Source organism: Cebus imitator, unplaced genomic scaffold (genome assembly GCF_001604975.1).
Source record: "Cebus imitator isolate Cc_AM_T3 unplaced genomic scaffold, Cebus_imitator-1.0 Scaffold306, whole genome shotgun sequence".
NCBI lineage: Eukaryota > Metazoa > Chordata > Mammalia > Primates > Cebidae > Cebus > Cebus imitator.
The window spans coordinates 2,418,337-2,441,333 of record NW_016107621.1 but is presented as its reverse complement, the minus strand read 5'-3'; the positions used below and the strand labels follow the sequence as shown (position 1 = coordinate 2,441,333).

Genomic DNA, 22,997 nt, shown 5'->3' with positions numbered 1-22,997 from the left:
AAAAAAAAAAAAAAAGAGAGATGCCCAGGGGCACAAAGAGACACAGTTCTTTTCTCCTGGTTCTTAGACTTCAGGCTGCTGTAATACCAGAGCCTGGGAGGCTTACAAACAACGCAACCTTGTCTCTCACAGTTCTGGAGGCTGGCAGTCCCAGATGAGGGCAGCAGCGCCGCCAGGCTCAGGCGAGGGCCCTCTTCCGGGTTGCAGATGGCTTACTTCTTGTATCCTCACACAGTGGAAAGAGAACTCGAGAGCTCTCTGAGGCCTGTGTCATAAGGGCGCTAATCCCATTCATGAGGGTGCCATCCTCATGACCTAATCACCTCCCAGAGGCCTCCCCCCACTGTTAATACGATCATGTTGGGGGCTAAGATTTCAACACGTGGGCTTTGCAGGAGACACAAAGCCAGACGAACCGGCCGGGATCTCTGTCCACTCAGGACACGTGCCCCGGAATATCCTACCTCCTCCCGGTTTTCCTGGCTCTCTCTCTCCCTTACTGGTCCTTTAAGGCTTAGCACAACTGTTCTTTCCTCTGGGAAGCCTTCTCTGACCAGCAACGTTAGATCTGGCTGTTTTTCTAGGTTTTCACAGCCTCCCATCTCCCCGCTACCCCAGCTCTGAACCCTCCCCTATCCCACCCTTCACCCCTCTGCCTGGCCTTTCTGATCCTGGCCTTGACTCTTCTGCCTGTGCTTTTCTCCTCTTAGCCCTGACCCCTCTGAACTCGCACTGTCTGGTGATGGGTCTGTTTATCTGAATGGACTGGGAGCCCTATGAGGGTGGGACCTGGGGCTGCCTTGGTCACCTTCGTATTCTCAGGATCTCCCAGCCCACGACCAGCCACAGAGTGCATGCTCAGTGAATGTTATTAGATGCAGCAGTGACTTCATTCAGCTAGTGAGTGCCTGTGATTCTACCAGGTCCTGTTCTATGCACTGGGAATAAAGCAGCAATCAAAGCAGACCCAAACCCCTGTCTCTGTGGAGCTGCCATTCTGATGGAGTAAGACAGATGATAAACATGGTCAATTCGTGAATTATGTTTTAGAAGGGCAGACACTATAGAAAACAAGGAAAGGAAGGAAGGAGGGTAAGGAGTAGGGAGACGCTGCTTTATTTATTTATTTATTTTTTTGAGATAGAGTCTCACTCTTTTTGGTGCGATGCTGGCTCACTGCAGCCTCCACCTCCTGGGTTCAAGCAATTCTTCGGCCTCAGCCACCTGAATAGCTGGGATCACAGGTGTGTACCACCGCACCCAGCTAATTTTTGTATTTTTAGTAGAGACAGCGTTTCACCATTGGTCTCAAATTCCTGACATCGAGTGATCCACCCACCTCAGCCTTCCAAAGTGCTGGAATTACAGGTGTGAGCCACAGCGCCTGGCCCAAGGCTACCATTTAAAGTTGGTTGTTGGCTAGGTCTTGTGGGTCATGCCTGTAATCCCAGCACTTTGGGAGGCTGAGGCAGGAGGATTGCTTGAGGCCAGGAGTTGAGACCATCCTGGACAACATAGCAAGACCTTGTCTCTATAAAAATAAAAATAAGGCCGGGCGCGGTGGCTCAAGCCTGTAATCCCAGCACTTTGGGAGGCCGAGGCGGGTGGATCACGAGGTCAAGAGATCGAGACCATCCTGGTCAACATGGTGAAACCCCGTCTCTACTAAAAATACAAAAAATTAGCTGGGCATGGTGGCGCGTGCCTGTAGTCCCAGCCGCTCAGGAGGCTGAGGCAGGAGAATTGCCTGAACCCAGGAGGCGGAGGTTGCGGTGAGCCGAGATCGCGCCATTGCACTCCAGCCTGGGCAACATGAGTGAAACTCCGTCTCAAAAAAAAAAAATAAAATAAAAAAAATAAAAATAAAATAAGACTGGGTGCAGTGCCTCACGCCTGTAATCCCAGCACTTTGGGAGGCTGAGACAGGTGGATCACGAGGTCAAGAGTTCAAGACCAGCCTGGCCAAGATTGTGAAACCCCGTCTCTACTGAAAATACAAAAATTTGCCAGGCATGGTGGCAGGGGCTTGTAATCCCAGCTACTCAGGAGGCTGAGGTAGAGAATTGCTTAAATCCAGGAGGCGGAAGTTGCAGGGAGTAGAGATCACACCACTGCACTACAGCTAGATGACAGATCGAGACTCTGTCTCAAAATAAATAAATAATAAAAAAATAAAAAATTAAAACAAAATAGGGCAGCCAGGGAAAGCCTGAATCAGTGATATTTGAGCAAATATTTTATAGGAGGTACGGGAGTGAGTCATGTGTACATCTCCAGAAAGAACGTCTCAGGCCACAGATACTGCAAGAGGCAAGGTCTCTGATGGTGGCAGTAACAGAAAGAATGAGTCCCAGTGCCACGGGAGCAGGGGAGCAGGCGGGAGGCCCAGAGATGAGGGCTGGAGGCCAGATGGCACAGGGGCCTGACCACCCCCTCCTCACCTGCTCTGCAGATTGACAGCCAGCGCTCGCGCCTGCCAGTCTCCCTGAGTGAGGGTCGCTTGCGTGTGTACCAGAGCGGGCCACGGGCCGTGGTGGAGCTGGTCTTCGGGCTGGTGGTCACTTATGACTGGGACTGCCAGCTGGCACTCAGCCTGCCCACACGCTTCCAAGACCAGGTGTGCGGGCTGTGTGGCAACTATAATGGTGACCCAGCGGACGACTTCTTCATGCCTGACGGGGATCAGGCTGCTGACCCCGTGGAGTTTGCAAGTAGCTGGAAGCTGGATGATGGGGACTACCTGTGTGAGGATGGCTGCCAGAACAACTGTCCCACCTGCACCCCAGGCCAGGCCCAGCACTATGAGGGTGACCGACTCTGCGGCATGCTGACCAAACTTGACGGCCCCTTCGCTGTCTGCCATGACACCCTGGACCCCAGACCCTTCCTGGAGCAGTGTGTATACGACCTGTGCGTGATTGGTGGGGATCGGCCCAGCCTGTGCCGTGGCCTCAGCGCCTATGCCCAGGCCTGTCTGGAGCTTGGCATCTCGGTTGGGGACTGGAGGCCACCAGCCAACTGCCGTGAGTGATGCCCTGGGTGGGGGTTGGGAGCATACAGTGAGGGGCAGGGGACCCTTGGCATCTACTTAATATCGGAGAAGTTATTGTGGTTCAGCCTGGTGCTGGGCAATGCTAGGGGCCCAGTGATGGTGAAGACGGCCAGCTCTGTCCACAACGAGCCTAAGGTTGGAGAAGATGTTTCACCAGACACTAAAAGTCTGGAGGGTTCCAGGCAGGATGGGAAGGCCCATGCAGAGGGGTTGGGGCCAGGATGGGGGAGGCATAGGCAGATGAGTTAGGGCTGAGATTGTGGGGGGCATAGGCATAGGGGTATGGGCCAGGATGGAGGAAGTTATTGGGGCTATGGGAAACAAGAGAAGCCTTCTGGGGAGCAGGGGTGGGCAGGGAGAGTTTTCTAGAGAAAGGGATGTCTAATTTGAAACCCATAGGAGGGGCTGGAAGTTGCCAAGAGAAAGAGGAGGAAGTGAGATGCAGGCCCAGAGAACAGCACGCTCAAAGGCTTGGCACGACAGGAATTCCTGTCTGCAGAATCCCAACACAGGCAAGCGGACGTCTCTTCCTTTGCCTGTAACCCTCCCATGACTCCCATTGCCCTCTAGATAAAGTCCAGGCTCTATAGCCAGATGTCCATCTGCTTAATCATTCACTCATTCATTCCCCAAGCATTCCTTGAACCCCTACCTGCCCCCCCTTTCATGCTGATGATATTGAAGACACAGTAAGGATCAGCATAGATCTATTCCTGCCCTTGTCAGTGAGGCTCCTAGAGACATGCCCCAGAGGCAGAAAGGACAGGCAGGAGGGAGGAGGAGGCATTCAGGCCCAGCCCCAGGCCCAAGGGACGGGGAGTAAGTATGAGGGAGACATAGAGGCCACTGGGCGTTTGTCTTGGCCAGTGCTCTGTCCCTACTGCCCAGTAAGCCCCCCACCCCCACCCCATGGCTGGTATGAAATGGGAACCAGAGAGTTCATTCTTCCTCCCATTCATTTCTGCAGTATTTCCTGAGCACCTGCTGTACGCCAGGCCCTGTCCTTGGTGCTGAGGACTCAGCAGCGATTGAGACAGACCAGGTCCCCACTCCTGTAGAACTTATCTCCTAGTGGGAGGGGAGGGACAGACAGTGAGCAGATAAACTAGAAAGTATCTTCAGAGAGTCAAAGAAACAAGTTCATGCAGTGACAGTGACTGGGAGGCTCATGAAGAGGGTGATCAGGGAATGCCTTTCTGGGCAGGTGACATTGGAGCTGAGACCAGGGTCAGGCAACAGAGTCAGCTAAGTACTAACAGTAATGTCCACAGAATGTTTCTCCAGAGATCAACTCATTTAATCCCCACAACAACCTTGTGAGGTCTGGACCATATTAGCCCATCTTACTGATGGGGAAACTGAGGCATGTGGAGATTGGAGTCAGTGGTTGAGAAGGAGAGATCTGGGATTTGAACCCAGGCCACCTGGGCCCCAGTGGGCTTTCTGAGGAAAGGGAAGGCAGAGGAAACAGCCAATACAAATGCCCTGAGGTTGGAGCTGGATGACCAGGGAGGAGGACGAAGCTGGGGCTGGGGCAGAATGAGCACGAGGGAGAGGGAGAGGGGGTGACGGCCGAGAGGTGAGAGGAGCGGATGGCACAGGGCCTCCTGGAGCATGGGGAGGACTGTGGTGTTTACCCTGAGTGAGAGGAAGCCACAGGAGGGCTCTGAGATGGGGAGGGACCTGATCTGACCCAGATGTTCCCAGATCCCTCTGGCTGGTGTGAGGAACAGGCTGTAGGGGCAGGAGGGAGCCCAGGCAGGAGGCTGCTGGGGTGCATAGGACCAGAGGCAGATTCTGTAACTGGGTGGATTTTTTTTCTTTCTTTCTCTCTCTCTTTCTTTCTTTCTTTCTTTCTTTTCTTTTCTTTTCTTTTCTTTTCTTTTCTTTTTTTTCTTTCTTTCTTTTTTTTTTTTTGAGACAGAGCCTTGCTCTGTCACCCAGGCTGGGACAATATAGGCTCAATGCAACCTCTGCCTTCCGGGTTCAAGTAATTCTCCTGCCTCAGGCTCCCAGGTAGCCGGAATTACAGGCATGCTCCACCAGACCTGGTTAGGCTGGGTAGATTTTGAATATGGAGCTCACAGGACTTGCCGACAGATGGGTTGTCCAGTGAGCTTTAGGGGGCTGGTGGGGTGGAGATTAACTGCATCTCCTGGATGGGGCGCAGGAGCGCCCAGAGGGATGGAAGTGCCATTATCTGAGATGGCGAACTCTGAGAGAAGAGCACGTTGTGGGGGGGAATTCCTGGGCGCTGTCGCGGACGGGGGCCCCTCGACGGCCCCGGCGGCGCCGGCCTGACCCACCATCTCCAATCTCCCCGCAGCCTTGACCTGCCCCGCCAACAGCCGCTACGAGCTCTGCGGCCCCGCCTGCCCGGCCTCCTGCAACGGGGCTGCGGCGCCGTCCAACTGCTCCGGGCGCCCGTGCGTGGAGGGCTGCGTGTGCCTCCCGGGCTTCGTGGCCAGCGGCGGCGCCTGCGTGCCGGCCTCGTCGTGCGGCTGCACCTTCCAGGGCCTCCTGCTCGCTCCGGGCCAGGAGGTGTGGGCGGACGAGCTGTGCCAAAGGCGCTGCACCTGCAGCGGCACCACCACCCAGCAGGTGACCTGCCGCGACACGAAGGGCTGCCCGGCGGGCGAGCGCTGCAGCGTCCAGAACGGCCTCCTGGGCTGCTACCCCGACCGCTTCGGGACCTGCCAGGGGTCCGGGGATCCGCACTACGTGAGCTTCGACGGCCGGCGCTTCGACTTTATGGGCACCTGCACGTACCTGCTGGTCGGCTCGTGCGGCCAGAACGCGGCGCTGCCTGCCTTCCGGGTGCTGGTGGAGAACGAGCATCGGGGCAGCCAGACCGTGAGCTACACGCGCGCCGTGCGGGTGGAGGCCCGCGGGGTGAAGGTGGCGGTGCGCCGGGAGTACCCGGGGCAAGTGCTGGTGAGCGACGCGGGTGCTCAGGGCTGGGTGTCGGGGCAGGAAACACCCTCTGAGTACTTGGAGCTCTGAGTGGGGCTGGGGGTGGGGAGGTCTGTTAGAAAATTTAAAATTTTTTTCTTTTTCATTTTTCCTTCTTGTGGAGAACAGGATCTCACTACGTTGCCCAGGCTGGTCTCCAACTCCTGGGTGCAAGCCACCCTCCCTTCTCAGCTTCCCAGAGTGCTAGGAAGTGAGCTATGATCGCATCACTGCACTCTGGCCTGGGTGACAGAGTGAGACCCCGTCTCTATTTTAAAAAGGAAGCCAGAGGCGGAGCACGGTGGCTCCAGCCTGTCATCCCAGCACTTTGGGAGGCCGAAGTGGGTGGATCACCTGAGGTCAGGAGTTCAAGACCAGCCTAGCCAACATGGTGAAACCCTCTCTCTACTAAAAATACAAACAAACAAACAAACAAACAAACAAAAACCCAGATGCAGTGGCTCATGCCTGTAATAATCCCAGCTACTCCGGAGGCTGAGGCAGGAGAATAGCTTGAACCCCAGAGGCAGAGTTTGCAGGGAGCCGATATTGTGCCACTGCACTCCAGCCTGAGTGACAGAGTGAGACCCTGTAAAAAATAATAAAAATAAATAAATAAATAAAAGGAAGCTAGCATGATAGCAGCAGCCTGAGTGAGAGGGACAGTGAGAAGAGGCGAGGCAAGGGAGGTAATGGGGAGACAGACAGATCACATATATTTTGAAGGCCACGGGTGAGGGACTTGGATTTAAGCTGGTGCTTTAGGAATGAAGAGGGTTGAATGATGAGTCAGGCAGAGGGAACAGGAAGTGCAAAGGCCTTGAGGTGGGACTGAGCATAATGTGTCCAAGAGAATAGCAAGGAGGTCAGGGCAGCTGGAGGTGAGTGAATTGGAGGATGGGCCAGCGAGCCGTGAATACCCTGACCACATGGCCCTCTTGCATCACCACCCAGGTGGATGGCGTCCTTCAGTACCTGCCCTTCCAAGCAGCAGATGGGCAGGTGCAGGTGTTCCGCCAGGGTCGTGACGCCGTCGTGCGCACCGACTTTGGCCTGACCGTCACCTACAACTGGGATGCACGAGTGACTGTCAAGGTGCCCAGCAGCTATGCTGAGGCCCTGTGTGGACTCTGCGGAAACTTCAACGGGGACCCAGCTGATGACCTGGCTCTGCGGGGTGGGGGCCAAGCTGCCAATGCACTGGCCTTTGGGAACAGCTGGCAAGAAGAAACGAGGCCCGGCTGTGGAGCAACTGAACCAGGTGACTGTCCCAAGCTGGACTCCCTGGTGACCCAGCAGCTGCAGAGCAAGAAAGAGTGTGGAATCCTTGCTGACCCCGAGGGGCCCTTCCGGGAGTGCCACAGCAAGCTGGACCCCCAGGGTGCCGTGCGCAACTGTGTCTATGACCGCTGCCTGCTGCCAGGCCAGTCTGGGCCACTGTGTGATGCGCTGGCCACCTACACTGCTGCCTGCCAGGCTGCTGGAGCCACAGTGCACCCCTGGAGGAGTGAGGAACTTTGCCGTGAGTATCGCAACTGGGGTACTCAACCTTATATATATATTCATTAGTGTATAAATGTCATTAATTCATTTAATCCTTTTTTTTTCTGAGAGTTTCACTCTTTTCGCTCTTGTTGCCCAGGCTGGAGTGCAATGGCGCCATCTCTGCTCACTGCAACCTCCGCCTCCCGGGTTCAAGCGATTCTCCTGTTTCAGCCTCCCAAGTAGCTGGGATTACAGGCTCACACCACCATGCCCGGCTAAATTTGTTTTTTTTTTTAGTAGAGATGGGATTCCAGATTGGTCAGGCTGGTCTCAAACTCCTGACCTCAGGTGATCCACGCACCTCGGCTTCCCAAAGTGCTGGGATTACAGGCGTGAGCCACCTCGCCCTGCCCATTTAATCCTTACAATAGCCCTGTGAGGTAGGGATTGTTGCCTAGTCTGGTCTCCAACTCCTGGGCTCAATCCACCCTCTCCGCCTCAGCTTCCCAAAGTACTAGGAAGTGAGCTATGATCATAGCTTTTGATGTAGGTTTTATATTGTACCTAATTTAACAGATGAAGAAACTGAGGTTCAGAAAGTTTCAGTTACATGCCTGAGATCATGATAGCTAGAAAGTCACAGATGGCAGGCATGCAGCTGGTATTTGAAAAATGGCAGTACGCCTGGTGGCCCAGGATCTGATTCCCATATAACAGCTGTCATTGAGATATGAGCAGCAGTATTGTCGTTAGGAGTCTCATCCCCTCTCTGGTTCTTTTTGGTCTCCATCTATCCTACTTCATTTATTTACATCTGCCTGACCCCTTGGGCAGTCTGTTTGAGAGCCTTGTCTCAGTGGAGGCTGCATGATTGGTCTTCCAATGTTTTTGTTTGCCAAGAAAACAAGTTTGAAAAGCCATGCATCCTCTCACCTGATTTTTTTTTCTTTTTTGAGATGGAGTTTTGCTCTTGTTACCCAGGCTGGAGTGCAGTGGCACAATCTCAGCTCGCTGCAACCTCTGCCTCCTGGGTTCAAGCAATTCTCCTGACTCAGCCTCCTGAGCAGCTGAGATTACAGGTATGCGCCACCATGCCCGGCTGATTTTGTATTTTTAGTAGAGATAGGGTTTCTCCATGTTGGTCAGGCTGGTCTCGAACTCCTGATGTCATGATCCACCCACCTCAGCCTTCCAAAGTGCTCCATCTGATTTTGTTTTAAGATGGGCTCTTGCTCTGTTGCCCAGGCTGGAATGCAGTGATGCAATCATAGTTTACTGCGGCCTGGAACTCCTGGGCTCAAGTGATCCTCCTGCCTCAGCCTCCTGAGTAGCACCAACCCCAGCTAATTTTTATTTTTATTTTTATTTTATTTATTTATTTATTTATTTTTTTTTAAATATGGAACGCTTCACGAATTTGCGTGTCATCCTTGCGCAGGGGCCATGCTAATCTTCTCTGTATCGTTCCAATTTTAGTATATGTGCTGCCGAAGCGAGCACCTAATTTTTAAAATATTTTTTACAGAGACAGGGTTTTGATTTTTTGCCTAGGCTGGGTGCGAACTCTTGGGCTCAAGCAATCCTCCTGCCTCCGCCTTTCAAAGTACTGGGGTTACAGGCGTGAGCCACTGTACCAGGTTCCTCTCACCTGATTTTTAATTTTTAAAACTTATTATTGAAATACACAGATATTCAAAAATATGTACATATCATAAGCTAACAGCTTGATCAGTTTTAGCAAGAGAACAAATCTGTGTGAACAGTCCCAAATTCAAAAAAAGAACATCCAGGCCTCCAACCCCAAGAGGTAACCACCATTCTGGCTTCTGAAGTTTTTACATTTTGGAATTAATGGAAGCATACACATCTAGTTTTTTACCTGAAATAATTACAAAACTTATAATGTCTAACAAATGGTAAGTTTTGACTTTAAGAACTTTTCTTTTTGGGATGAAGTCTTGCTCTGTCGTTCAGGCTGGAGTGCAGTGGCGCAATCTCGGCTTACTGCAACCTCCACCTCCACCTCCACCTCCCGGGCTCAAGCAATTCTCCTGACTCAGCCTCCCGAGTAGCTGGGATGACAGGCACCTGCCACCCCACCTGGCTAATTTTTTTGTAATTTTAGTAGAGAAGGGGTTTCACTACGTTGGCCAGGCTGGTTTCGAATTCCTGACGGCAAGTGATCCACCCACCTCAGCCTCCCAAAGTGCTGGGATTACAGGCGTGAGCCACTACGCCTGGCCAAGTATTTATTCTTTCTCATGATGCCAGGGGCTGCTGAGGTGTTCTCCCCAGCCTGGGCCAGCTTGGTTGGTGTCTGCAGTCTGTTGGAGGCTCAGCTGAGGCTGGGTAAATCTAGGGGGCGTTTTACACATCTGGCAGTTGTCCAGCTGGTTGGTTTTGGGGGCCCTCAGCTGGGACTTGTTGTCTCTGCTCCACTTGGTCTCATCTTCAAGCGGGTGAACCCAAGCTTCTTCCCAAGGTGCTCTCAAGATTCCTAAGAGCAGCAAAAGCACACAAGCCCCAGTGTGCAAGCACGTTCCAAGGCTCAGCTCAGCATCATGGTTGCCCGTGTTCCATTGGCCAAAGCAAGTACCATGGTTGTGCCCAGAGTCAAGACGTGGCCATTGGCAGCCTGCGTCAGAATCCCCATCACACTTCTGTGCCGCAAACATACACATATATGACTAAGATTTCAGAATGTTTATAATCCTAGCTACTCAGGAGGCTGAGGTGGGAGGATCCCTAGAGGCTGGGAGTTAGGTACCAGCCTGAGCAACATAGCAAGAGCCTATTTCTGATTAACAGTGCAGGCTGAGTGTGGGGGCTCATGCCTGTCATCCCAGCGCTTTGGGAGGGTGAGGTAGGGGATCATCAGAGGCCAGTAGTCTGAGACCAGCCTGGCCAACATGGCAAAACTTCGTCTATACTGAAAATTAGCCGGGTGTGATGGCGGGTACCTGTATTCCCAGCTACTTGGGAGGGTGAAGCAGAAGAATCGCTTGAACCTGGAAGGTGGAGGTTGCAGCGAGCCGAGATCGTGCTGCACTTCAGCCTGGGCGACAGAGTGAGATTCTGTCTCAAAAAATAAAATAAATAATAAATAAATAAAAAACAGTGCAATCCCCACCCATCCTGAATCCTAACACAAGGTGTGTTGCCCTGGGGTGTGAAACCTCCTGGGACAAAACAGACTTCTTATAAAAGATATAAGAAGTTTTAGAAATTCCTGACACTATAAGACCCTAAGTGGCTCTGGAAGCAAACCAAATACACATGCTGCATTGGATTGATCTACCTTCATGCTTTTACTCTGTCAGAATTTCTTTCTTTAGTTCTTCCCAACATTACGAAAATTGTGAAATATACAAAAAAGTTGAAAGAATTTTACAGGGAAGATCCACAAACCCACCTCCTGGACTCTACACTCTAATTCTTTTTTTTTTTTTTTTTTTTTTTTTTTTTTTGTGTTTTTTTCTTTTTTTTTTTGAGTCGGAGTCTCACTCTGTTGTCCAAGCTGGAGTGCAGTGGTGTGGTCTCAACTCACTGCAACCTCCGCCACCTGGGTTCAAGCGATTCTCCTACCTCAGCCTCTTGTGTAGTTGGGATTAAAGGCGTGTGCCACCATGCCTGGCTAATTTTTGTATTTTTAGTAGAAACGGGTTTCACCATGTTGGCCAGGCTGGTCTCGAACTCCTGACCTCAAGTGATTCTTTCGCCTCATCTTCGCAAAGTGTTGGGATTACGGATATGAGCCACCGAGCCGGGCCTCTACACTCTAATTCTAATTCACTTACTTGCTTTATCACATATCTGTTCCTCCATCCATCTTTTCCTTTTGTTTATGTCATTTATTTATTTATTGGAAAAGACAGATCATTTATCCTGCCGAATTTCCTACTTTCGTGATCTGGCTAGTTGCTTCTTTGGAGTGTTACTGAACTTGTCTCTGTGTCCCCTTGATTCTCCTGTAAGCTGGATGTTAGCTTCACAACGGCGCCACCCAGCAGAACTTCAATGATGACAGCTCCATATCTGAGCTGTTCAAATACGTACCAGGTTGCCACAGGTCACATGTGGCTGCTGAACACTTGAAATGAGGCTGTTTTGACTGAGGAACTGTCTTCCACTTTGTTTCATTTTAATTAACTTACATCTAAATGGTCACAAGTGGCTAGTGGCAAGTGTGTTAGACAGCATAGATACAGGTTTAATGTGGTTCAGTTTTAGTCACTTAGATTCGCTTTTTTTTTTGAGACAGAGTCTCGCTCTGTCACCAGGCTGGAGTGCAGTGGCATGATCTCAGCTCACCGCAACCTCCGCCTCCCAGGTTCAAGCGATTCTCCTACCTCAGCTCCGCTAGTAGCTGGGATTACAGGCACCTGCCACCATACCTGGCTAATTTTTGTATTTTCAGTAGGGACAGGGTTTCACTGTGTTGGCCAGGCTGGTCTGGAGCCACTGCCCCTGGCTAGATTTGCTTTTTATAGACTGGAGTGACTGGAGTTTGGGGAGGGGAGCAGGGAGTTTTTTTTTTTTTTTTTTTTCAACACTTGCTAAATATTTTAATTTAATTACTGCTGTAGAAGGAAGAAGCTAAAAGTACTGCATTCACACATATACTGCACAAATTATACACATACACACAAATATATGCATATACATGTTTTTTCTTTTTTAATTTTCGTTTTGCATATGCATGTTTAAAATACATACCACATATCAACAACCTGTATCCAACTTGAACAAGGTCATTAAAGACATAATAGAAGGCTGGGCGTGGCGGCTCATTCCTGTAATCCCAGCACTTTGAGAGGCTGAGGCAGGGGAACTGCTTGAGCCCAGGAGTTTGAGGCCAGCCTGGGCAACACAGCGAGACCCCATCTCTACAAAAAATTCAAAAAATTAGCCGGGTGTGCTGATGCACACCTGTAGTCCCAGCTGCTCAGGAGGCTGAGGTGGGAGGATTGCTCGAGTCCAGGAGGTCAAGGCTGCAGTGAGCCCCGGGAGCAAGCACCGCCGTGCTGCTCCAGCCTGAGCAACAGAGCAAAACCTATTTCAAAAAAAATAAAGAGGCATAATACATGACTGCAAATCACAGTTCAATTGGGAGAATTGTAATTATGAAGATCAGATTAACTGTGATGTAGTATGTTCCCAAGCTCCCTGCAACTTGTGTGTGTGTTTGAGCATGTGTGGGTATGCATACATGTGTGTTGGGGGGGGGTCGCCGGTGTCCCCTGGGAGCAGGAATTCTTGATCTTGATGTCCCTTCTCCCTGCAGCACTGAGCTGCCCAGCCCACAGCCACTATGAGGTGTGTTCCTACGGCTGCCCGCTGTCCTGTGGAGACCTCCCAGTGCCCGGGGGCTGTGGTTCCGAATGCCATGAGGGCTGTGTGTGCGATGAGGGCTTTGCACTCAGTGGTGAGTCCTGTGTGCCCCTGGCCTCCTGTGGCTGCATCCACCAGGGCACCTACCACCCACCAGGCCAGACCTTCTACCCGGGCCCCGGCTGTGATTCCCTTTGCCACTGCCAGGAGGGCGGCCTGGTGTCCTGTGAGCCCTCTACCTGTGGCCCACATGAGGCCTGCCAGCTGTCTGGTGGCAGCTTGGGCTGTGTGGCCGTGGGCTCTGCCACCTGCCAGGCGTCGGGAGACCCCCACTACACCACCTTCGACGGCCGCCGCTTCGACTTCATGGGCACCTGCGTGTATGTGCTGGCTCAGACCTGCGGCACCACCCGGCCTGGGCTGCACTCGTTTGCCGTCCTGCAGGAGAACGTGGCCTGGGGTAATGGGCAAGTCAGTGTGACCCGGGTGATCACGGTCCAGGTGGCAAACTTCACCCTGCGGCTGGAGCAGAGACAGTGGAAGGTCACGGTGAGAGCAATGGGGAGCTGGGGTGAGGGGCTTGTGGTTGGGTGGGTGGGGCACGGGGAGGGCTCAGCCCAGGATTTGGGGGCACAGAGATGAGAGTGCATGTGGGAGGCCTGGGGTCCCTGAGGACAAACGATGCCAGTCAGAGCCCAGAGCGGGAAGCCAAGGACGGAAGTGTCATCAGGGTCTTGGGACCTGCTCCCCCATCTCTGTGTCCCTCAGTCTCCACCCTTTCTTTAAGGTGTTGGCAGGGCTGCACGCCCTCAAAAGGCACTGGTGGGGGGTTCTCCCTTTCCCTTTCCAGCTCTGGAGGCTCCAGGTTCTCTGGGCTTGTGATAACATCATTCTTTGGTTTTTGAGACAGAGTCTCACTCTGTCACCAGGCTGGAGTGCAGTGGCATGATCTCGGCTCACTGCAACCTCTGCCTCCTGGGTTCAAGCGATTCTTCTGCCCCAGCCTCCCCAGTAGCTGGGATTACAGGCACCTGCCACCATGCCCGGCTAATTTTGGTATTTTTAGTAGAGACGGGATTTTACCATGTTGGCCAGGATGATCTCAATCCTTTGACCTCCTGATCTGCCCGCCTCGGCCTCCCAAAGTGCTGGGATTGCAGGCATGAGCCACCGTGCCTGGCCTGTGACAACACCTTTCTAATCCCTGCCTTCATTTTCACATGGCCCTTTCTGTGTGTCTGTGTGTGTGTCTTTTTCCTTCTGGCTCTTACAAGGACACTTGTCATTGCATTTAGGACCCACCTTAATCGGGGATAATCTCATATCCAGATGATTACTCTGATTACAGCTGCAAAGAACTTTATTGCAAGTGAGCTCACGTTATAGGATTCTGAGTGAATATGACTTTTGGGGACCACCATTCAATCCATTATAAGACCCTATTATTACACCCATTTTACAAATATGAAATCTGAGGGCCATAAGGGGCCTCACCTCTTAAGGTGAGGTCACACAGATCTTCTGCCTCAGGCATGGGCTTGAACCAGAGTCCGACCCCCACTCAAAGTTTCCTTTCTGAAGCACGGCCTGCCTCTCCCAGGTGAACGGCGTGGACATGAAGCTGCCCGTGGTGCTGGCCAATGGCCAGATCCGTGTCTACAAGCATGGTTCCAACGCTGTGATTGAGACACACTTCGGCCTGCGTGTGGTCTACGACCTTGTGTACTATGTGCGGGTCACCGTCCCCGGAAACTACTACCAGCAGATGTGCGGCCTGTGCGGGGACTACAACGGCGACCCCAAGGATGACTTGAGGAAGCCCGATGGCTCGCAGGCAGGCAACGCCAAGGAGTTCGGCAACTCCTGGGAGGAGGCCGTGCCTGGTTCTCCCTGCCTGCCGCCGCCCACCTGCCAGCCGGGGAGTGAGGGCTGCAACCCTGACAGCCAGTGTCCTCCCGAGCTGGAGGACAAGTATCAGAAGAAGGAGTTCTGTGGGCTCCTCACCAGCCCCACAGGGCCGCTGGCCTCCTGCCACAAGCTGGTGGATCCCCAGGGTCCCTTGCAAGACTGTGTCTTTGATCTGTGCCTGGGTGGTGGGAACCTGAGCATTCTCTGCGACAACATCCATGCCTATGTGAGTGCTTGCCAGGCAGCTGGAGGCCACGTGGAGCCCTGGAGGACCGAAACTTTCTGTCGTGAGTGAGGGAGAGACGGAGGGGCAAGGAGGGGAGAGGTTGAGTCACAGGAGGGGTAGACCCTGGGCCTTGCAGCCCCTCCCTCCCCAGGGCTCTGATCGGCACCCCCTCCTTACAGCCATGAAGTGCCCCTCGAACAGTCACTACGAGCTCTGCGCGGACACCTGCTCCCTGGGCTGCTCCGCAATCAGCGCCCCTCTGCAGTGTCCGGATGGATGTGCCGAGGGCTGTCAGTGCGACTCCGGCTTCCTCTACAACGGCCAAGCCTGTGTGCCCATCGGGCAATGTGGCTGCTACCACAATGGTGTCTACTACGAGGTAGGAACCTAGTCATCGGGGCCAGAACATGGGGCCTCACCCCTCCCACTGCCCATCAGCCCCGCAGCCTGTCTACTTGGGTGCTTATTTATTTCTTTTAGAGGCAGGGTCTCACTCTGTCACCCAGGCTGGAGTGCAGTGGCACCATCATAGCTCACTGCAACGCCCAATTCCTTGGCTCAGGCAATCCTTCCACTTCACTTGCCAAGTATCTGGGACTAACCGCCATGCCCAGCAAATTTTTTATTTTTTTGTTGAGGCAGAGATTGGGGGCATCTCACGATGTTGCTCAGGCTGGTCTTGAACTCCAGGCCTCAGGCCATCCTCCCGTCTTGGCCTCACAAAGTGCTGGGATTACTGGCATGAGCCACCCCGCCTGGCTCGCTCAGCCTCTTTTACCTATTTATTTATTTTTTAACACATAGTCTCGCTCTGTCGCCCTGGCTGGAGTGCAACCTCCACCTCCCGGGTTCACACAATTCTCCTGCTTCAGCCTTTCGAGTAGCTGAGAGTACTGCTGTGTGCCACCACACCCGACTAAATTTTTGTATTATTGGTGGAGACGGGGTTTTGCCACGTTGGTCTGGCTGGTCTCAAACTCCTGACTTTGAGAGATCCGCCCGCCTTGGCCTCCTAAAGTGCTGGGATTACAGGCATGAGCCACCACGGCTGGTGTACTTGGCCTCTTCAGTGTCTCTTCCATCTACCCCTTTCCCCCTCTCCATGGCCCTACCTTGGTCCAACCTGTCCTCTTCCACCTGGGTCCCTCCCAGCTTCCTACCTTTGCTCCCTCTGGTCCACCCTCCACGTGGCAGTGGGAAAGTGATGAGGTCACTTGCCCAGAGTCACACAGTTTGGAAACAGCAGAAACAGGCTTCAAGCCCAGGCGATCTGGTCTGAGTTACTGTGTCACACCATTTCTCCTACTGCAGACATTCAGTGGATATTTTGGAATGAATGACTAAATGAATGAAAGTGAATGAACAAATGAATGAATGAATGAATGAATGACGGCCCAATCACAGTTGTCTGTGAAACTGTGCGTCAGTTTCACAGACCAGGAACCACCCTGCTGAGAGCTGCTCCTTGTCTGTGATGTCTGCCAAACCCCTCTGTGCCCAGAACACCAGAGATGTGAGAGTCGGCTCCCACCCGTGGTGTCCCTGATGGCCGTGCCCTCTCTCCCCACAGCCGGAGCAGAGGGTCCTCATTGACAACTGTCGGCAGCAGTGCACCTGCCACGCGGGTAAAGGCATGGTGTGCCAGGAACACAGCTGCAAGCCGGGCCAGGTGTGCCAGCCCTCCGGAGGCGTCCTGAGCTGTGTCACCAAAGGTGCCGGGCTGGGGCTGGGATTGGGGCTGCCGGGACTAGGGATGAAGTACGGGGACTCTGGGGCTGAGGGGGGCCTGATTGGGACGTTCATGGCGGGAGGTGTTCGGCACTAAGGATTGAGGTCGCAGACCTGGGGACCCCTGGGCCGGGTTTCACAGGGCCAGGGCCACCTACTCTGGGAGGCAGAGACCTATAGGGGGAATCCAGGCTGTGGGGACCCTGAGAGGTAGGTTTCTCCGGGTGGATGTCAGAGACCCTTGGTATAAGGCAGGGACAGGCGCATCTTTGCTCTAAAGGGCTACACAGTAAATGTTTAAGCTTGCAGGCTGTACGGTCTTGGTCCCAGCTACTCGCCCTGCCATCGTGGCATGAAATCAGCCATAGACTATGAAGTGAAGAGGCGAGGCTCCTATAAGACTAGAATACCAGAACAGGGCTGGGCACAGTGGCTCATGCCTGTAATCCCAGCACTTTGGGAGGACCAGGTGGGCGAATGACCTGAGGTTGGGAGTTAGAGACCAGCCTGACCAACATGGAGAAACCCCACGTGTACTAAAAATAAAAAATTAGCTGGGCCTGGTGGCACATGCCTGTAATCCCCGCTACTTGGGAGGCTCAGGTGGGAGAATCACTTGAGCCTGGGAGGCAGAAGTTGCAGTGAGCCGAGAATGCGCCACTGCACTCCAGCATGGGCAACAAGAGTGAGACTGCATCTAAAACAAAACAAAACAAAACAGAACAGCCAAGTACAGGACCTGTATAGATAAGAGGACTCTGGAGTCTGGTCTTGCCTGTGAAAACCCTCAGATCCCTGGCACAGTGCGGGGTAGATGTGGAGGGAGCAGCTGTCCTTTACAATGGACAGGCTTTCAAGGTCCACCTCCTCTGTCCCCAGACCCGTGCCACGGTGTGACATGCCGGCCAGAGGAGACATGCAAGGAGCAGGGCGGCCAGGGCGTGTGCGTGCCCAACTACGAGGCCACGTGCTGGCTGTGGGGCGACCCACACTACCACTCCTTCGACGGCCGCAAGTTCGACTTCCAGGGCACCTGCAGCTACGTGCTGGTGGCAGCTGGCTGCCCGGGGGTCAGCACCCAGGGCCTGACACCCTTCATCGTCACCACCAAGAATGAGAACCGGGGCAACCCTGCCGTGTCCTATGTGAGACTCGTCACTGTGGCTGCGCTCGGCCACAACGTCTCTATCCACAAGGACGAGATCGGCAAAGTCCGGGTATGTGTGGCAGGACGGTCCCCTGAGGTCCCCGGGAGGGCCGGAGGGATCCCGACCACCACAGTTAGGAGCTCAAGGCTCTTTGTCGTCAAAGGGCCTGGGCCTGAAACAAAATGTCAGTAAGAACAACAATCATTACAGCAAAAATATCCCCCTGTGATTGGGAATTAAACAAGCCTGGCCCCTTGCTGAGGGCTTTCACTCAGGACCTCAGCATCTGGCTTTTTCATAGACTTGGGTTTGAATCCAGCCTCTCCTTTATAAGAGCTGTGTGATGTTGGGCAATTCACTTGGGAGGCCTCAGTTTCGCCATCTGTCAAGTGGGCATGGTAGCAGGGCCCGCCCCACAGCAAGGTGGTGCCCGTCACATGCTGAGCTCAGGGTCTAGCTCAGGAGAACACTCCTTTGAGTGTCTGCAAGGGAACAAGGGAGAGGCCCGGAGACCAGGACATGAAGAGAAAAACAGGGAGATCCTCAGGGATCTAGCCCAGGAGAACCCTTATTTGAGGGTCAGTGAGGGAACAATTGAGGCCCAGAGACCAGGACTCAGAGAGAAATACACAGAAATAGGGCTGGTCAGGGTGGCTCACGCCTGTAATCCCAGCACTCTGGGAGGCTGAGGTGGGTGTATCACCTGAGGTCAGGAGTTCCAGACCAGCCGGGACAACAGGGTGAAACCCCGTCTCTACTAAAAATAGAAAAATTGGCCGGGTGTGGTGGTGTTCTGTAGTCCCAGCTACTCGGGAGGCTGAGGCAGGAGAATCACTTGAACCCAGGAGGCAGAGGTTGCAAGAGTCGAGACTGCCACACTGCACTCCGCCTGCGAGACAGAGTAAGACTCCGTCTCAAAAAAAAAAAAAAAAGACAGAGTAATACCGGGAGATCGGGGGAGAAAGATGGGCAATCCTTTCTGCCCCGGAAACTGGTGACGTAGCTTAATGGCAGCTCAGGGACAGAGTCAGGGGTGGAACAGAGTCAGCACTGGGTAAATGATGGTGAGTGAATAAGACACACAGAGAGTGACGGAGGCAGGGAAGAGGAGGGAGAGACAGAGAAACAGACAGAGAGAGAGAGGGACAGAAGACCCAGAGATACAGGCTTAGGTGAAGACAGAGGGCGAGAGACACAGAGAGACAGAGACGGGGGAGGAAGACAGCCATCAGGGGAGAAGATGTAGAAAAAGTGAAGTGAGGTTTCATTCCCCAAGACCTGGGCTAGAACAAACGTCCACACTGTGTCAGATGACAATCCACCTGTCGGAGGAAGACTGGCCTCTCCCAGCCCCTGGTGGGATGAGAGAGAGGGAGGCAGGGGGCCAGAGCTGGGGCCTCCCCACGTGGAGTGACCCGTTTGTCTCCTTCCCTGCTCCCCGAAGGTGAACGGTGTGCTGACAGCCTTGCCTGTCTCTGTGGCTGACGGGCGCATTTCAGTGACCCACGGTGCATCCAAGGCATTGCTGGTGGCCGACTTTGGGCTGCAAGTCAGCTATGACTGGAACTGGCGGGTAGATGTGACGCTGCCCAGCAGCTATCATGGCGCGGTGTGCGGGCTCTGCGGTAACATGGACCGCAACCCCAACAACGACCAGGTCTTCCCCAATGGCACCCTGGCTCCCTCCATACCCGTCTGGGGCGGCAGCTGGCGAGCCCCAGGCTGGGACCCACTGTGTTGGGACGAATGTCAGGGGTCCTGCCCAACGTGCCCCCAGGACAAGCTGGAGCAGTACGAGGGCCCTGGCTTCTGTGGACCCCTGGCCCCTGGCACAGGGGGCCCCTTCACCACCTGCCACGCTCATGTGCCACCTGAGAGCTTCTTCAAGGGCTGCGTTCTGGACGTCTGCATGGGCGGCGGGGCCCACGACATTCTCTGCCAGGCGCTGGCTTCCTATGCGGCCGCCTGCCAGGCCGCTGGGATTGTCATTGAAGACTGGCGGGCACAGGTTGGCTGTGGTGAGTGTTGGGGAGCAGAGGCGGGGATGGGGGCGGGGCCCTGTCTCTGGGGGGCTGGTTTGCTTTCACTCTGGTCCTTCTGAGTCTCTGCGTTTGTGCCTCTCCCTGTTTGTCTCTGTCTCTCGGTGCTTGTCTCTGTGCCTCTCTCTGCTTGTTTCTGTCTGTTTCTCATTCTCTCGGTGTCTCCCTCAATTTCTGCTTGGGTCTCCTGGTCTCTCTTTCTCTCACTCCTTTCTGTGTCCTTCTCTGTCTCTCTGTGTCTGCTGCTCTGTCTCCCCTTTCTGTGTCTGCTCCCTTGTGTCTCTCTCTGTCTCCTGCCACCGTGTCCTGGGACCCCTAACACCCTTCTCTCTGTTTCTCTTCTTCCTGCTCCTTCATCTGCCCACAGCGATCACCTGCCCAGAAAACAGCCACTACGAGTTCTGTGGCCCACCCTGCCCGGCCAGCTGCCCGTCCCCTGCGCCCCCCACCACCCCAGCCGTATGCCAGGGCCCCTGTGTGGAGGGCTGCCAGTGCAACGCAGGGTTCGTGCTAAGTGCTGACCGCTGTGTTCCCCTCAGCAACGGCTGCGGCTGCTGGGCCAACGGCACCTACCACGAGGCGGGCACTGAGTTTTGGGCTGACGGCACGTGCTCCCAGAGGTGCCGCTGTGGGCCTGGGGGCGGCTCACTGGTCTGCACGCCCGCCAGCTGCGGGCTGGGCGAAGCGTGTGCCCTCCTGCCATCCGGCCAGTACGGCTGCCAGCCTGTCAGCACAGCTGAGTGCCAGGCCTGGGGTGACCCCCATTACGTCACTCTGGATGGGCACCGATTCGATTTCCAAGGCACGTGCGAGTACCTGCTGAGCGCACCCTGCCACGCACTACCCACGGGGGCTGAGAACTTCACTGTCACTGTAGCCAACGAGCACCGGGGCAGCCAGGCTGTCAGCTACACCCGCAGCGTCACCCTGCACATCTACAACCACAGCCTGACACTGAGTGCCCGCTGGCCCCGGCAGCTACAGGTGAGGAGGGCTGTGGGCCAGGCAGGAGCAGGTGCCAGCTCTGCGGCTGCCTGAGATGGCAAGGGGTTCCCCATTCCCCTGAGCACCTTTCACAGCTTGGCGGGGGCATGATGGAAGGGTTCCGAGTATAGGCCATGGAACCTGATGGCCTGGCACAGTGGCTTCTTCCTCTCTGAGCCTAGTGGATTCCTCTGTAAAATGGTCTAAGAAAAGTGCCTGTTTTAGAGAAGCATGAGGAGTCGGTCACGTGTGCCTATAGAGGCTTTTTAAAAATTTTTTTGCGACGGAGTCTTACCCTGTCATCCAGGCTGGTGTGCAATGGCGCAATCTCGCTGGCTCACTACAACCTCTGCCTCCCAGGTTAAAGCAGCTGTCCTGCCTCACCTCCGGAGTAGCTGGGATTCCAGGCGCATGCCACCAAGCCCAGTAAACTTTTTTGTATTTTTAGTAGAGACGGGGTTTCACCGTTTTGGCCAGAGTGGTCTCGAACTCTTGACCTCGTGATCCACCTGCCTCGACCTCCCAAAGTGCTGGAATAACACCGTGAACCATCGCGCCGGGGCGTTTCTTCCTTTCTAGTTTTCTTGGCCTTACTCTGTCGTTTAGGCTGGAGTGCAGTGACAGGATCAGGGCTCACTGCAGCCTGCAACTCCTGGGCTCAAGTGATTCTCGCTTTTGCCTTGGCCTCCCGAGTGGCTGGGCAGGACTAATGGCAAACGCCACTACGATGGCTAATTATTAATTTTTTTTTTTTTGTAGAGTTGGGGGTCTCACTATGTTGCCCAGGCTGGTCTGAACTTCTGACCTCACGCGATCCTCCCAAGTCGGCCTCCCAAGTGCTGGGATTGCAGGCTGTGCCATCAGGCCCGGCCTAAAGATGCTGCTTATTATTTTAAGAGGGGAGGTGACGTGCTCAGGGTCCCACAGCTAGTACGTGGTGAGGCCAAGATTCAAACCTGTGTTCGCTGCGCTCATCGCACCCCCAATCCCCGCCCGCAGGTGGACGGCGAGTTCGTGGCGCTGCCCTTCCAGCTGGACTCGCTCCTGCAGGCACACCTGAGCGGCGCCGACGTGGTGGTGACCGCGACCTCAGGGCTCTCGCTGGCTTTCGACGGGAACAGCTTCGTGCGCCTGCGCGTGCCGGCGGCGTACGCGGGCTCCCTCTGTGGCCTGTGTGGGAACTACAACCAGAACCCCGCAGACGACCTGAAGGCGGTGGGCGGGAACCCGGCCGGGTGGCAGGTGGGCGGCGCCCCTGGCTGCGGGGAATGTGTGTCAGGGCCTTGCCCACAGCCTTGCACGCCGGAGCAGCAGGAGGCCTTCGGCGGCACGGACGCCTGCGGCGTGATCTCGGCCACCGACGGCCCACTGGCGCCCTGCCACGGCCTCGTGCCGCCCGCGCAATACTTCCAGGGCTGCTTGCTGGACGCCTGCCAAGCTCAGGGCCATCCTGGAGGCCTCTGTCCTGCAGTGGCCGCCTACGTGGCAGCCTGTCAGGCCGCTGGGGCCCAGCTCGACGAGTGGAGGCGGCCCGACTTCTGTCGTGAGTACTGATCCATGCATGGTCCACATAGCAGGGTCTCTCCCTGCCCTTCCCGAGACTCTAAGACAGCAGCCCCTTCCTCCTCCATGGGCTCAGGGGCCACCGTCCTCCTCTGAGCTAGGTATGTCCTGTCAGGAAACACCTTGGCACCCACACACTGAAATGCACTTAGGTCTGGAACTGCAGGGAGAGGAAATCAGTTAGAAACATCTAGTCAGAGTCCAGGGACCGTGGCTCATGCCTGTTTTCCCAGCACTTTGGGAGGCCGAAGCAGGCAGATCACCTGAGCCAACATGGTGAAACCCTGTCTCTACTAAAAATACAAAAATTAGTGAGGTGTTTTGGTGCTCCTGTAATCCCAGGTACTCGGGAGGGTGAGGCAAGGGAATCGCTTGAACCCAGGAGATGGAGGTTGCAGTGAGCTAAGATCGCACCACCGTACTCTAGCCTGAGCGACAGAGTGGGACTCTATCTCAAAAAAAAGAAAGAAAAGCAATGAAAGAGGCCGGGTGTGGTGGCTCACGCCTGTAATCCAAGCAGTTTGGAGGCCAAGGTGGGCGGATCACCTGAGGTCGGGAGTTCAAGACCAGCCTGACTAACA

At 54.5% G+C, this 22,997-nt stretch overlaps 1 protein-coding gene and 1 non-coding gene across 2 annotated transcripts in view; one reads left to right on the top strand and one right to left on the bottom strand.

Annotated features, from left to right (window-relative positions):
- LOC108285693 (Fc fragment of IgG binding protein) overlaps positions 1-22,997 on the top strand; it is a 50,753-nt gene that overhangs the window by 15,281 nt on the left and 12,475 nt on the right. Inside the window, exons 4-14 of the mRNA XM_017503021.2 lie at positions 2,453-3,023; positions 5,379-5,986; positions 6,959-7,526; positions 12,774-13,369; positions 14,421-15,015; positions 15,134-15,333; positions 16,525-16,666; positions 17,562-17,899; positions 19,275-19,848; positions 20,237-20,853; positions 21,853-22,396. Coding sequence (XP_017358510.1) covers positions 2,453-3,023; positions 5,379-5,986; positions 6,959-7,526; positions 12,774-13,369; positions 14,421-15,015; positions 15,134-15,333; positions 16,525-16,666; positions 17,562-17,899; positions 19,275-19,848; positions 20,237-20,853; positions 21,853-22,396 — 5,353 coding nt within the window. The remainder of the gene's footprint in view (positions 1-2,452; positions 3,024-5,378; positions 5,987-6,958; positions 7,527-12,773; positions 13,370-14,420; positions 15,016-15,133; positions 15,334-16,524; positions 16,667-17,561; positions 17,900-19,274; positions 19,849-20,236; positions 20,854-21,852; positions 22,397-22,997) is intronic.
- Positions 8,883-8,989, bottom strand: LOC119467589. The gene has a single exon (XR_005196129.1). It is a non-coding gene; the product is annotated as a U6 spliceosomal RNA (small nuclear RNA).